Below are 14,802 nucleotides of genomic sequence, written 5' to 3' on the forward strand. Positions count from 1 at the left end.
TGCTTTGCCATCCCTTCCTCCTTCTTCCTCCTCCTTGTCACAAGTCACAAGTATTGAAGTCACAAGTATTGAAGTTTCTCAACCACTTCTCTCAAGTCTTCCCCTTCCTTCGCTGGCACCACTTTATCCAGCACATTTCTCTCTCACTTAGGTTTACTCCTTTTTTTTTTTTTCAACCTCTTCTACTATTTTGGTTTGTTCTCCTCATGCTTCATACCTTCTCATTTGAAAAAACCCAAACAACTCCCCACCTCCTAAAGCACAGCAGGCCCTTGTGATTAACCAAGGCTCTCCAATCTCACCAAGTTATAAAGAGATGGATTTATTTTGGCACACCACTAGTTAATCGGTAACATATTCCTGCAAAGTAACTTGCACTGGGTACTAAATAAGGCAAAAGTTTGTCATCAAAATGGCATTTCTTTAGGTACATTGCTGGGATGAAAGCACAGAGCTCCATGCCTGACTCCCACCATCACCCTCTTAAACTCCCAGTGCACCTGGCAGAGACAGCACAAGGGCCCAGAGGTAAAGCTCCCAGCCCAGGGCAGGGCACCAGCCCTGCTCTCCAGCAACTTCAATGCACAAAGAGAAATTATAAACAAGAACTTTTGCTCACACCAGGGAGGACTCCAGTAGCATTAGAAGTGTTAACCACTAGACCATTAAAATATTATTTTTTTCCAGGCAAATAATATAAGTACTGCTGAGGCAAAACCAGGAGAAAGGGCAACATTTCTCCCTTTATGCAAGAATTTGGCCCTCTATGCACACATTCCTTCATTAATCTGCACTTTCTGTACCACAGTCATAAGTGGAATCTAAATTACTGACTTTCCCACTCTCATCTGGCTCTGCAGCACATCACTTGCACCAGTTTCAACACCCTTTACCAGTAAATAACTCTGTTTCTTTAGCAGACCAGAACTTGAACTTGGACCACTGAATTAAAACATGAAACTCCACCAGCCAGTCAGACCATAAAGTTACAGTTTATTTTAACTAAAATAAACACTATCTCTGGTGCTTATTCAAAGAAGGAGTGTGAATACTATTCCACCATCCTTCCTAGCAATTCCCACGCCAGACCCATGAAGTTCTCACTTCACCTTTTGCTACAAACAGCTGATGGAGCAGTCCATACAGGAACCCGCTTTCCTTAGCATTTGCTGCCATAGGTCAGCCAGTAGAAGACAAAGGGTTTTGAATCCTTATCTTAGGACAAGAGCACACAGATCTGTTTTATTTCTTTAAAATTCATCCTACCTGCTAGCCACCACCTCATGCCAAATCTCACAAATACAGAAAGAAGAGATGGGTCCTGCCCAGAACTGTTTACAGGCTGTATATGAGAAAATAAATAGGAGTAAGAGGAACATGACTCTGTAAGCAAGCGTATGTTTTATCTGATTTTCTGTTATTTTAATGAATCTGTCAGGACCCATGCTATTCCCTACTCATGGCCAGTGCTATTCTTTGTCCCAGGGGACAGCAGGAGGTGACCACTTCTGTTACCACTACAGCACAGGGAAGTTAGTTCTAGTCCTCTCTGATTTGCATAGGCAAAAATACACTTCAAACTAGAAGCTCCAAGCCCTTTCATTATAAGCCCTCACAGAACCCCCTCAAACCTTCATGGTTATTTTCTAATGACTTGGGTAACAGAGTCAGTTGTTTTGTAGAGGATGTACCCCAATGTTTCCTGTGAGAACACACCAAGGAAGTTCTGCCACCCCTGGCTTTGAAATTTAACATCAGTGTGTGCAAACAGGAAAAAACTTCCCAATAATTCAGTTTTCATCAATTTTATATTGCTGCAGATTTACTTGCATGACCTTTCCTGACACAGATGACCAGTTACCATCTACTGAAGCTGGGTAATATACAGCAGGTGACACAGGAGGAACATCGTGAAAATGAAAAGTTGACTGCATTTCTAAATAGCTGAAGGAAGAGAGATGGGTTAGAAAACCAAGCCAGCTTGGAATGGGAACAACACACTGTTTTACAATTCATGTAAAGGGGCATTTTTGCATCTTGATGTATTGATAAGAGTGAAAAGAGGAAGAAATTTGATGCCACATGAGTCAGAGCATTGTTCTTGATGAAGCCACATTCATAGTGTGACTGCCTTGAAGATCATGTGTGAACTGTAAACAAACCAAAAGGGCTCAGGGGACTTTATTCTCTTGGTGGAAAGACATATATACTATTTCAGAAAAACAAGGAGCAATTAAGTGTGGAGACCAACTCATCCGTCCATTTTCCTTGCTGTTTTTAGCTTAAAAAAAGTGTAAGATCCTCTAGGCAATGTTCAGATAAGGGACATTTCTTCTGGTAAGAAAGATCAGTGGAGCTTTAATTTTTTTTTTTAGGGTTTGCGGTTTTGTTTTTTTAAGTACATAACTGCTCCTGTTTTTCTAAGCCACAGCACTAAATTATAATGTAATAAGGACCACACTGCATCCTTGACAGATGCTCTTTCTGACAGCACAGAGAGATGCAGCTGTTGAACTGGAGTCTGCAAATCCAGACCTCTGGGCCATGAAGCATTTCCGTGATTAGTTTGCTGCACCCAAAAGCAGATCTCAATTCAGAATCTGAACCTACTGCTGTAAATAGAGTACAAAGAGGAAAACCACAAAATATTTCTTATCAAACTGAAGTTGCACAAATCCCAAACCACTATCAATCTGTATTTTTTTTCCCCAGAGGGTACACTTCAAAATCTCTCGAATACTGAAGTTATTAAGGGTAACTTGCCCATCTCTACATTTTATTAGAGCTGCTCACACAGTACTACACACCCCACTCTGCACTAACTGAGCCAGCACTACCAGCCACGGTATCACAAAATTACTGCTTCTGCTACATCACTAAAGACAAAACTGATAAAGTCTGTCCACAAGGGTTAAAGCATGAATTTTCCAAAGCACAGCATTAAGAGAAGATGGAAAGAATGTATTGTCATGTATATAAATATATAGCAAATAAATCTCAAAATATTCCAGTTATCAAGTGCTAAAGAGCTTCTGAATCTCCAAGCAACTGATCAGTCTGAAGCTGCAATCAGCTTGGGATGAGGCATGACCTGGAGTCCCCAGGAAACAGCTTTGCTGTATGAGGCTTCAGAGCAGAAACTTCTCTGTGGGATAACTCATGAGTGGGTAAAGAGAGGTCAGGTAGCCACTTTGCAACTAACAGGATAAAACATCTCCCAGCAAAATGGCTAAGGTTCCAGGATCTCTGGTGAGGAGCATTGTGAGAGCTGCAGTCAGCTCTCGCGAACATGGTGAATGACTTTAGCACTCTTTCAAATCTATCTGAAGTACATTTGTAGGATATTTCTCGGAATTTTATCCTTTTCACCATTGGTACAGATAGCCTGGATGTTTCATCCTGTTTGATAAAGACCATTGCACACCTGTGTAGGAAGGATGCAGGGAATGCAATTGCTGCATCTCCATTTTCAGGAATTCATTTCTAACATGATGCAACATCCTTTGTAGCATCCCAAAGACAGCACTACCCACTTTCCTACCTAAGCCTGACTGCTAGGAGCCATGCACAGAATAGCACAGGCCAAAGAGAGTAAGACCATTTTACAGTCAGCAAACATCCAAAATTCAAGTGTTGAGATACTGAGACACAATATCAAGATATTGAATTACCCACCTTGCTCAAGCAATAGTGCCTTGGGCTGGTCAGAAAGGAGACAGGTTTGCCCAGGAACCTTGTCACAGCCATGCTTCTTGATCAAGATCTCTTTGGCCAGTTTTGCAAAGCCACTGATGTGCAGAGAGATTAAGAGAAGAAGAACAGCAACTCCTACCATGCCATAGCTCCTGTTCCATGTGAGATCTGTATGGGACCACAGCACCCATCAAGACTCCCAATCTTGCGTTCCTTCTAAGCACATAGCTTCACTCAGAATCATAAAACAAGAAGGCAACACAAATGATAGTCTCTTACCCTTCAGAGATTAAAAAAACAGAGGGTGGCATTGAACCAGTTTAAGATAATGAGAAAATAAATTGAGCAATTCTCCTTCTGTAAGTTGCAAGAAATTCATATCATCAGTGATGCCTTTGTAAAAGCAATTAGATTCTTAAAGCTCTATTTTATATTTGATAGTCTGATTCTATTTGGTATGCAAAGACAGAAGTTATTTTGATTTGGGATACTTCAGTACATTATACTTCCATCTTCCAGAGACTTTTTTAAAACTTTTTCTTTTTTATCTCAGTCTTTTTATAAGCCGCCATTTTTTTAACCTTTGAAAAATACCAATTCTTAACAACCTTTATGTCTTCAGTCAGCCTTCAAACAGCCCTGGAGAAAAGTAAGGTTTTATTTAAAGTACTGTTAGTTGAGTCAATGAATATTACAGATAGGCAGATCAGAGATGAAGCTGTGGGTTTCAAAACTTTCACCCAAAAGCCTTTCCTTTATTCTCCTCCTCCCAAATGCTAAAGAAAATGAAACATTTCTATCTTTCTTCTGACCAAAAGCCTAGTCTGATGAACAGAAAATAAAATCCAGGATTTATTTCATTGCAAAAGAGTATCTCAAACACTCTTGCCACCAAGCTGTCATTTGTCAATTTGTAACATTTAGATTTTCCAGCCAAGGAAAAGATAAAACCATGGAGAAATTTTCCTTAAGCAAAAGATGTTTACCGGAAATCTCCTTTACTTTACAGCAGGAACCAACCATCCAAGAGCAAGGATTGCATTTACACCAGAGCTCTGACAAATGCCTGTTGAGCTGCAGCACTTAAACCACTTGCATTTTAAACAGCAGTTTGTCAAGTGATACTAATTATTTGGGAGGTCTCTGCTCCTAGAAACGTAAACATTTCTTTTCATACCAATCACATTTTCTTTTCCATGTGGTGCTTCCAGCAGAGACTGAAATTAAAATGGCTTCTTTGTGTGCCACAATGTGGTTTATGGCTCAAATCCCCCTCTACTCTTGCAGACAGGGGATAGCATTGCCCCGGGGCTCTGCACTGCACCTTCCCATCCCTGCTTTGTGGGCAGAAACCGCCTCTCCACAGGTAGAGAGCTCTCCCAGGATCAAACCCATCCACTTTTCTCAAGGCTGCACAGCTTCCCTCTCGCTGATAACACAGGTCTGGGACTTGCAGTAGCCTGCAGATCACTTGAAATTCATAAAGCAAGCTAAGGGCTCAGCTGCCAGGGAGCATTGCAGGGAACTGACAAACAGGCTCTTGCAGGAGTCTGAGTCAAAAAACCACAACCAATTCCCAGACCTGCCAAGGTGCAGCTCAAACACAGGCACATGTTTCCTTCAAACTCTCTCCTGGTTTAACAGGCACTGCCTGGGCTCTGCTTAAGCCAGGCCACAAGCCTCAGAGTTTCTTGAAAAACACAATTTCAGTCCTGCCCCAGTATCTCACAGCAGGGCCTGCTTTTACTGACAAGTCTATTGGCCAAAAACTTCCAGTGTTATATCCACATGGCGCCACGTGTGGATATCACAGAGAAAATCTGGCAGTGTCAGCCAGAAAAAGTTTCATGAAATCGCAGCAAGTAACCCAAACACTTTACCAGAAGTGATCCTAAACCAGCATTTTCAGAATCACACTGAGCCATCTGCAAGTTACTTGTGGGAACCTTCTTGTTAGGGTAGTCAAAGATGGGATCAGCCTCTGCTATCCAGGCAAGCTTTACAGAGAAGTCACATCCTTCCTCCTTGAGACAAGTGTTGGGTCCTTTTCTGTTTTCCAGACCTCATCAAAGTCTCCCATGAGCAAGTTGCTGAGCCCTGGGAGCTGAGCCAGCATGTCTGGGACGGTCACCTGGCATGGACCTGCATCACACAGCCTCTGTGCAGAATCACCCTGTGAGGTACAACGTGATGGGGCAAAGTCAGACCATGGGTACAAGTGTTCCTTGACCCCTCCATGTTCCTTCTCTGTATTAGGATGTGTTTACTGGTATAGGCAGAAAATAATGTAAATTGAACCACAAAAAGGAGCTGATTTTCATAGCAAGGGGCCTTGGTTTAACACAAAGATTTCTCATGAAAAAAAGTTATTTTAACTTGATGGAGAGGACAAGAACTTCAGATTTGTGCTGATGCTGACTGCTAGGGGAGAGGCAATCAGGAGTGCACTGTATCATGTTCATGAATGTATATAGCTTTTATTATACGACCATTTTACTACTCTCCTTCTTCTTTAATACAGAAGTGTTATCAATGTGTCTATTGATGAAAGTATGTTCATGAATCCAATAAATTATGTCTCCTCTGAGCCCACCCCCTTTCAGCTATCAGGCCCATGGTAAATCTCAGATGAACCAAAGGATTCCTCTCCTCAGCAACATCAACTGCAGTCATCTGAAATGTTATTTTTAATGCCAACAAATTGCAGTTTCCCTTCAAGAGACAATTAAGGACAGAGTCAAGGAACAGAAATACTGGTGAGACTAACTCGACAAGAGCTAAAGAGAACATGGCTCTGACTCATTTTGGACTCAGAGAAAAACATTTTCAAAGTAAAACATTAATTTAACGGTGAATAGACAAGAAGAAAAATGAAAGGACAACAACAGTCAACCCCAGAGCAAAGCTCAGGGACCCACAGGGCTGAAGCAAGTGCACCAACCATGGGCACATGCACTGCAAGACTTGTGGCTCACAGCCACACTCCTATAGCTCAGCACCCTGCTGTGTCATCACTGACCCCTGACAACTCCGGAGAGCAAACATTAATTCCACCTTTTAGTTTTCTTTCACTTTACGGGAAACTCCCTTTCCTTTAAGGTTAATTTTTAGACTGTTCTTGATGCAGCCCTCTGCACATGTAGATATCATTAATGCAAAATTCTTTATTGAAACTAAAGCAGCCATATCAGTTTGGAGATTGTATATATAGAGATAACCTCTTCTTAATTCCTGCTAATGTCTGCAATGGTAATCATATTTGTTTGGTACATTTATTTTATACTATTAACAATATAAATTTTCAGGCTCTGGGAGTACTTGCTTTGATTAAGTATACAAATGATTCCCTAGAACATGTCAGGGGACCCTACAAACGTTCCTGAAGAGAAACCTGCTGCCTCTAAACTAATTGAATGATAGATTAATATAGCACCCATAATTCTTAAGAAAACAGAAGTAAGGAAGAAGTGAAGAAGGATCAGAGCTAAGAATGCATTCACATAGAGGAAGGAAAGAAGCAGTCTAAGAGGAGACAAATAAGACAACAAAATCTGACAAACAACATTCAGTCCCAAGGTTCCATCAGAACAGAGCATCAAAGCTGAAAGAAAAGTTAATGAGAAAATGCCATGAAAGCAAAGGACAAAATGAGAACAGGTACAGCCTTTGCTTTCAGCATTTGAACAAGATCCCTACACCCAAAAACTGCCACAGCTAATGAAAAACTCATTTACCTTTCATAAATAAAGCAGTTTTCAAGTATAAACGTGGTTACCCATAAAATCTCCATATACAGAGATCCTACACGTCCTGTCACAAGTGTTATCAGCAGCTGATAACACTCTATTATTGGTCACCTTGGGACACTGGCAGGTGACACATAGGTGACACCAAAATGATCTCTGGAAGTTCCACTTTCAGCAAATGCCAACGCTGTTTTGGCACCCTGCCCAAGGACTTCTGCACCAGTTAATCCAACCCTGAACAGGATTTATTGCTCATACAAACAGACTCTTTTGCTTTCAGGGCTATATAGCAATTGCTGAAAGCAGATAACCTTTTCTCTTCAGTCCTGTATTCATTCTCAAGCAACTGTCTGAAGGATACAGGAGATTTTCATCTCTTAGTGAGTCTGATATCATCACTAGTCACTCCATCAAAGGGCAAGTTATCCCAAAATCTAGGCAATAACTCAGAGACTATTAGAATATAAATCAACACTAATTTGCAGAGAAATCTCACTAGCAGTTGGTGGTTTTTTTGGTGTTGCTGTTTCTTATTTCTTCTGGGATACTCAAAGTTTTAATTAGGTGTAAGAAGATAGAAATTATTAAATCAGAATATATGTGTGTGTTAGAGAACAATGCTGTTTAGTGATATTAACTGCAAGGGTAAATTGTGGTAATTAGAATGGTTATTGCAGTATAGGCAATGAATAGACAGTGAGACACAAATCATGAGGCTGACTTCAGCACGTGCATATAGATACACCATTTACCACTCTACAAGGAATTCAAAGTAAGAGTGAAAGAAGTTGCATATCATAGCCATTTTTCACTAGGGAAATGGCCTCCATCCTCTGCTCTTCCTCAAAGCTCTTCAGCCGCTGCCATGAGGGCTGAGGCTTCCACACAGCACCCAAATGTCCCAGATCTCCCACCAACATGTGTGAACAAGACCCAGAAATTGTTTTCCAGGAGAACAAAATGTGGGGGAAGGATCATGTGAGAGCTTCACACTCTTTTGTACAGGAATAAATGACCAGCCAGGAAGGAAAGGAATGTCTGTGGAAAATGAGATCCCGATGAAATGGGAAATGAATCTAGATAGCCACCCAAAAGCCTATTGCAGTGTGGACAAATTCCTGCTATAACCAAATTCCTGCTTCCTTCTTCCATTCTGCAGCATACAAATGTGGCTGCACTGCTCACCAGACCTACAGATGGGTGATATAAATCTGGTCATACATAACCCTTATGTGATCCTCTGTATACACCACACAGACACACAAGCTATTATTTATATTGTATTCACAGCTTACAGAGCACCTTCTGCAAGCAGCTTAAAAACTCAGCCATTCCAACTGAAAATCACACCTGTCAATCAGCACCACCTCCCGGGCTAAAAACCAGACATACTCTCACTTGGGACTTCTTTGCAATTACATTGATGCCATACAATTACAGTCTGAAAAACGTGGCATGAGATACCTTTTCCCCTGCTCCTTGTAAAAATGATTCCACAGAAAAACTCTGATGAATGCCGGTGGCATGAGTAATTAAAGTGAAAGTGAAACAAAGCCCTGCAACTAAGGCTTTATTACTAATTATCAGTGGTAGTGGGGCAGTTATTGAGTAAATGTGCAGATATGCAGACTCATATACCCCCTGCACGTGAACTAACCCACAGTGTTCACTCTAGCTAGTCAAAGGTCTCTGTAGAGATGTGCAGGTGCCATCACTAACGCCCTGTAGGTGCACGCCCACCTACACTGAACCCCTCTCCCACACAGTGCAGCAGCTTCCTTGGCTAAACCATCGCTTTCTGTTAGTTTGGTTCTTAGTGAAAGAGACATAAAAAGTACCCAGGTGTTTGGGGATTTTTTTTCCTTTGACTATATCTCCTAGATTTGCACCCTAAAATCAAGAACAGGATCTTCTACAAATAGCAGCTCACTTGTGGCCATATGGAGGCATGAAAAACTACTGCAGGAGATGAAAGTTGTATCAAACACATAAGAAGAACTCAGGTATTATGACATATGCATCTATTAGACATTTCTTTCAAGCATGATTAGCTAACAAGTAGTTTAATATAATTATTTAATAAACCCTGACTGTTACAGGAAAACTGTAGTATTCAATCATTCTTGTAGAAACCAGCTTTCCATGAATCACAAGGAACCATATCAACATTTCCTGTTTAAAATAGCATTAAGCACTGCATATATAGATATATTACATTTTAAATAGCAAGTAACCATCCTGCCCATCAAGGTTGTATTACCTTTGAACCTCCTATTCTGACTTTTCTTCTTGCTGTGTAGAATGCTCTGGAAAACACCGCAAGAACTTCTACGGAGGGCGGTGGGAAAGCAAGAGGGAATGGGAAAGAGGAACAGAGACAGTCACAGTGCCAGGCGAAGGGACATAGATGGAGACTGCCTGAGTGGGTTTCAGCACTGCACAGACAATAGTCCCATGACCCAACATCTCAAGCCATCAGATGACTCCTTTCAAAAACAAAGGTGCTGCTCTTCACGGTACAAGCCACTGGGGCTTGTTTGGTAGTGGGGAAGTGGGTCCAGAAGTGGACCTCTCTTAGGAAGTTCAGGTAGCTTTAGTGACACTAGCTAAACATTGATTTTTCCTCCCAGTCCCATCAAGTGGGAAACTTTCCTTCAGGTGACTCAGGGCCCATTCAACACCCACCAACTCCACCTTAGGGCAGATGAGCACGGCTCTGCAGCCATGTATCAATGGGAAACCAGCATTTTCACCCAGGGAGATGCCTGTGCATGTGAGCCTGTGTGTACCTCACAGTATGGCTCAAATAGGATCAGCAGCACTGGCTTGCAGGACTTCACACAGTAGACCCAAGCAGCAGTGCAGGTCCAGGGACATCCAGTGCCACCACCATGGCCATGCAACCCCACGCATGACATGTCACCCACTTGTGCTTTTTCTTGAGCCGAAGGATGTCGAGTCTCCTCTATCCAGCAGGATTGCTGTGTATCTTTGCTGTTTGAAAGCAGATTTGTGAGTGAAAGGGGGCAATATTATGCCAGGTGTTCCTCATGATGGCTTGTGTGCAGTTGTACTTGACTACTGTAAACCTAGAATCACAGAATCATTAAGACTGGAAAAGTTCTCTCAGATCACAAGACCAACTCCTAACCAGCCCTGCCAAGTCCACCACTAAACCACGTCCCTAAGCACCACATCTACATGCTTTCTGAACACTTCCAGGGCCAGTGATTCCACCACTTCTGTGGGCAGCCTGTTCCAATGCCTGACTGCCCTTTCAAAGAATAAATTTTTTCTAATATCCAATCAAAACCTCTCCTGGCACAACTTGAGATCATTTCCTCTTGTCCTTATCTCTTGCTGCTTGGGAAATTAGCTTGACCCCCACCTCACTACAACCTCCTTTCAGGCAGTTGTAGAGAGTGTTAAGGTCTTCCCTGAGCCTCCTTTTTTCCAGGCTAAACAACCCTAGCTCCGTTAGCTGCTCCTCAAATGATTAACTCTTCAGACCCTTCAACAACTCTGTGACCCTTCTCTGGACTCACTTGATTTCCTCAATGTCCTTCCTGGACTGAGGGGCTCAGAACTGGACACAGCACTGGAAGTGCAGCCTCACCAGTGCCCAGTACAGGGGGACAATCCCTGCCCTGGTCCTGCTAGCCACACTATTGCAGATAAAGGCCAGGATGCCATTAGTCGGGGCACACTGCTGGCTCATGTTCAGCTGGCTGGCAGCCAAAATTTCTGTTCTTACATCAGGGCACCCACCGTTTTTTTAAAACAAACAACCTGATGTTATGGTGTTTTTGATAGGGTGCCTCCCTCAAGAGCCACTTCAGAAGCTTTTATCTCAATTAACTTTTATGACCCTGACAAGGTCAGGGTGTGCCCAGGCAGAGGCAGGGACCCAGCACCCAACTCTGGGCACGCGTCTCAGGAAAACCTGCTGTCTCCCCAGGACCAGCTCAGCAGAGCATGTGCAGCATCTCCCCACCTGAGCTAATTTTCAGTGAACACTTAGGTGCTTGTAAAAATCCCACCTCATCCTTGCAACATGGAGAGGTCACCAGAAATGTCTGGAGGACACCAGTTAATTACCTGCGCTATCTAAAACAAGGATTTTCAATCCTAAAGCTATCAATATAACTCCTTTCAGTATCGTTACATTCACTTTCAATTCAACTTATGAGAAATGGATACAGATTCTGTTCTCTTTCCTCAGCTATTTTGAGACACATCTGAAATACAAATATTCAACAGAAAGATGGAACTGGAGGAACAGTAGCCACAGACAAACCACAAGTGCAGATGTAGTCTATTTTTGTTAAATGTGCCTTTGTAGCACGATTTTTTTTTAATATAGTCCCTATTTTTTTTTCAAGTATCACTGTGCTGAACAAAGCAGTGCATCACCTCTGTATATAACACAGCCTGTAGCTCTTCTGAAGAGGAAAATTTGAGTTAATTACCCACATCACCTCATTAGTCTCCATCTTCCAACATATAAAAATTAAAGAGAAGCATGCTTGCTGGAGTAGAATCGCTAAAAGGCAGAAGTTGCAAGATTGCTGTGCAGTGCGCTGCCAGCTGCAGGCAGGAGAAGGCCCCAACAGGAATGTCAAGCCCCTGGCACACACAGGAAACATATATATTTTTTATTCTTTCACTGACATTTTTTTAAATTCATTTAAATAATGCTTCAGAGGGGAAAAGGCACTTACAATCACAAAACAACAGCCAAAGCTTTTTCTTTTTTTTTTTTTTTTCCTGTGACCCAGCGGTACAATTATTCTGCATACTGCATGCATATCATGAGGTTAAATAAGAAATAAGGTCAGGCCACAGAAACTTCAGAACAAAAACAATGAAAAAATAAAAAAAATCTCTATCATCTTGCTAAATATCTTTGGGGAGAATAATTTACTTCCTAACTATGCCCATTTGTTCCTTAAACTATAGGGTTTGGACTTGGTAGAAAATATGAGAAGAATCAGGGCTGTAATATGAATATTCACAGTGTAAATGTATATACCGCATGTATCTCTATTCAAAGAAATGATACGAGACACTCCAAACCCACACGGTGCTTTACCTGTGTCTTCCATATCCATGTTTACTATAGTGACAAGAAAGAGTCTCTGAAAAGCCCATTCACACCTCAGCGAGCATGCAGCACACATACTACCTTCAAGCCCACATAGAACATTTCAGAGCAAAACACAGGTTTAATACTAAGGACTGCAATATTCTCACAGAAGTGTTTATTGCACGAGACTGGTGCAGGCAGGGACATGTCTCACACTGCACGCTGTCCATAGATTCACATCCTGGTTTAACGCTGGCCTGTGCAGGGTACTCCAGTCCCTCTCCAGCTCCTCCCTCGCCCCGCTGTACATCACCCAACAAACCCAGGGCTTCAGCTTCGTCAATTCACACCGACATTCACTGCAAACCTTATCAGTTCAGCCAAGAAGAAACTGCTGGCGGAAAGGAGAAATAAGGTGACTGCTCTGAGAGCCCGCTCAGCTGCCTGGCAGTAACCTTGGCATCGGGGCTGGTGTTTCCCGGTGGGGCTGTCAGCGCACACGGATACACACGGACACAGTTACTTTTCCTTCGACCCTGACACCTCACAGCAAGCCCGTCAGCGCTGCCCGGGCAGGTATCTACACCTTATCCCCGTGGTTCAGCCTGACTAGCCCCGTCCCAGCCCGGGCTTCCTCCCGGGCCAGCCCCGCTCCTGAAGCGGGATGCTCCGGGAGGACGAGTCGGGCAGAATCCGCATCCCCGGCATCCCCCGCCGCACTTTTCCCAGCTGCCTCCCGCGGTGGCGGGGCGGTCGGTCCTTACCGTAGAGCAGGTTTCTCGTCACCTGCCCCCCCATGTCGGCGCAGCCCCCGCCCGGCTCCGGCTCCGCTCCGCAGTCCCCGGCCCACGCGGGACCCGGCTGCCCCGCGCCGGCAGCCTCCGCCCACACCCGCGCCTCCCGCCGCGGCACCGGCGCTCCGAGCTGTCATCTTTATTTACATAAGAAGGAGGAGACTTCGCGGCTTCCTGAAATAGCTGCCGGCGTTTCACCGATACAGCGTGTCCCCCCTCCCCACGCACACAGCGCGGTCGCACAGCGCGGAGCGCGGCAGGCGAAGGCATCCATGCGCGGTGCTGCCGGCGCTGTGCGGGGCCGCCGGCCGGGCTCAAACCCGGCGGTACCCGGAGCCCTGGCAATGCTCAAAACAAAGCGGGAGGCACTGACTCCACGGGGCAAAATAAAGAAAACAAAAATTAAGAACTCATTTATAAAACCAAACGACCCTGGCCATGTGAAACTTCCGCTCCCCACTGTAAAACCCCGGAATAAATTAGAATGGGGAAAAAGTTAAACAAAATTTATTACCAGACATTACCACACCAGTCTTCAAACGGCTTTTGCAGGTTAATTATTAATTATTAAATTATTTTATTAATAATTATTAATTATTTAATAAAGAAGTGCTCGAAACGCAGAATGGTTCGCCACAGACTGAAATAATAAAAACATTACCCCCCATAAACTCTTTTGTGCGGGGCTCGCATGCTCAGCCCAGACACAATGCTTCCTGCTCTCCAGCTCATTACCTCTGCTGACGGATAATGGCCAGCGTTAGGAAAAGCAGGGGGATGCCGAGAGTGGTGCAAGGAGGTGCGCAGGGGACCGCAGCCAGGGATGGTCCCTCGGTTGCTCTCTGCATCCCGCAGTTCGTGCAGGAGCTTGCTCGTTCCCTCCCCTCCATCTCCAGCACCGCACGCCCCTGCCCACTCACTCCTCTCCCTGCATCTCTCCTGTCCACTGCTCTATGATAAATCAACACAGCAGGCACCGAGCTGCCACAGCCAGCCCCAGCAGATCCCAGCTGGCTCGATGAAAACTAGCTCATGCATCTTTATGCTGCGTCGCAGTCGCTCCTCTCTCTGCAAAGGAGCGGGAGTCAAACTTGTGCAGCCGCGAGAGCAGCCCTGCCTCCCAACTCTTACCATGGTGTTGGGCAAATCCTGCCATCCCACTGCCTCGATTCTGCCACCGGAAAAAAGGGAAATAAGATTTTCTCTTGCCTGTGTTGTAAGGATTATTTGCTTAGGATGTCTGTGCGCTGAGGTCTCAGCACTTCTGGAAAAAAAAAAAAAAAACAACAAAAAGAAAAAAAAAAAAAAAGGCAGTGCAAAAAAAGCCCAAGCCAAAAAGCATAGTCAGGGTGTTTGCACTAGTGCTGCATGCTTGAGGAAAGCTGTGTCCAGCATTTTCAACCTGCAAGAGGAGCCTCTCCTGAGCCCTCCATCCAGTCACCACTGCTGGCTCACCCTCTACTCCCACCTGCCCAGCCGAGAC

The 14,802-nt window shown here is 43.9% G+C and overlaps 1 protein-coding gene across 5 annotated transcripts in view; it reads right to left on the reverse strand.

Annotated features, from left to right (window-relative positions):
- NEURL1 (neuralized E3 ubiquitin protein ligase 1) overlaps positions 1-14,802 on the reverse strand; it is a 144,960-nt gene that overhangs the window by 70,413 nt on the left and 59,745 nt on the right. The window contains exon 3 of one of the 5 annotated variants that reach the window (XM_053984308.1): positions 14,451-14,580. The exons of 2 other annotated variants lie outside the window; for them this stretch is intronic. In XM_053984308.1, coding sequence (XP_053840283.1) covers positions 14,451-14,475 — 25 coding nt within the window. In that variant the 5' untranslated portion in view covers positions 14,476-14,580. Of the gene's footprint in view, positions 1-13,289; positions 13,344-14,450; positions 14,584-14,802 lie in introns of those variants that run through there. 2 more of the 5 variants (XM_053984306.1, XM_053984305.1) reach the window with 2 other exon arrangements.

Source organism: Vidua macroura, chromosome 8 (genome assembly GCF_024509145.1).
Source record: "Vidua macroura isolate BioBank_ID:100142 chromosome 8, ASM2450914v1, whole genome shotgun sequence".
Lineage (NCBI taxonomy): Eukaryota > Metazoa > Chordata > Aves > Passeriformes > Viduidae > Vidua > Vidua macroura.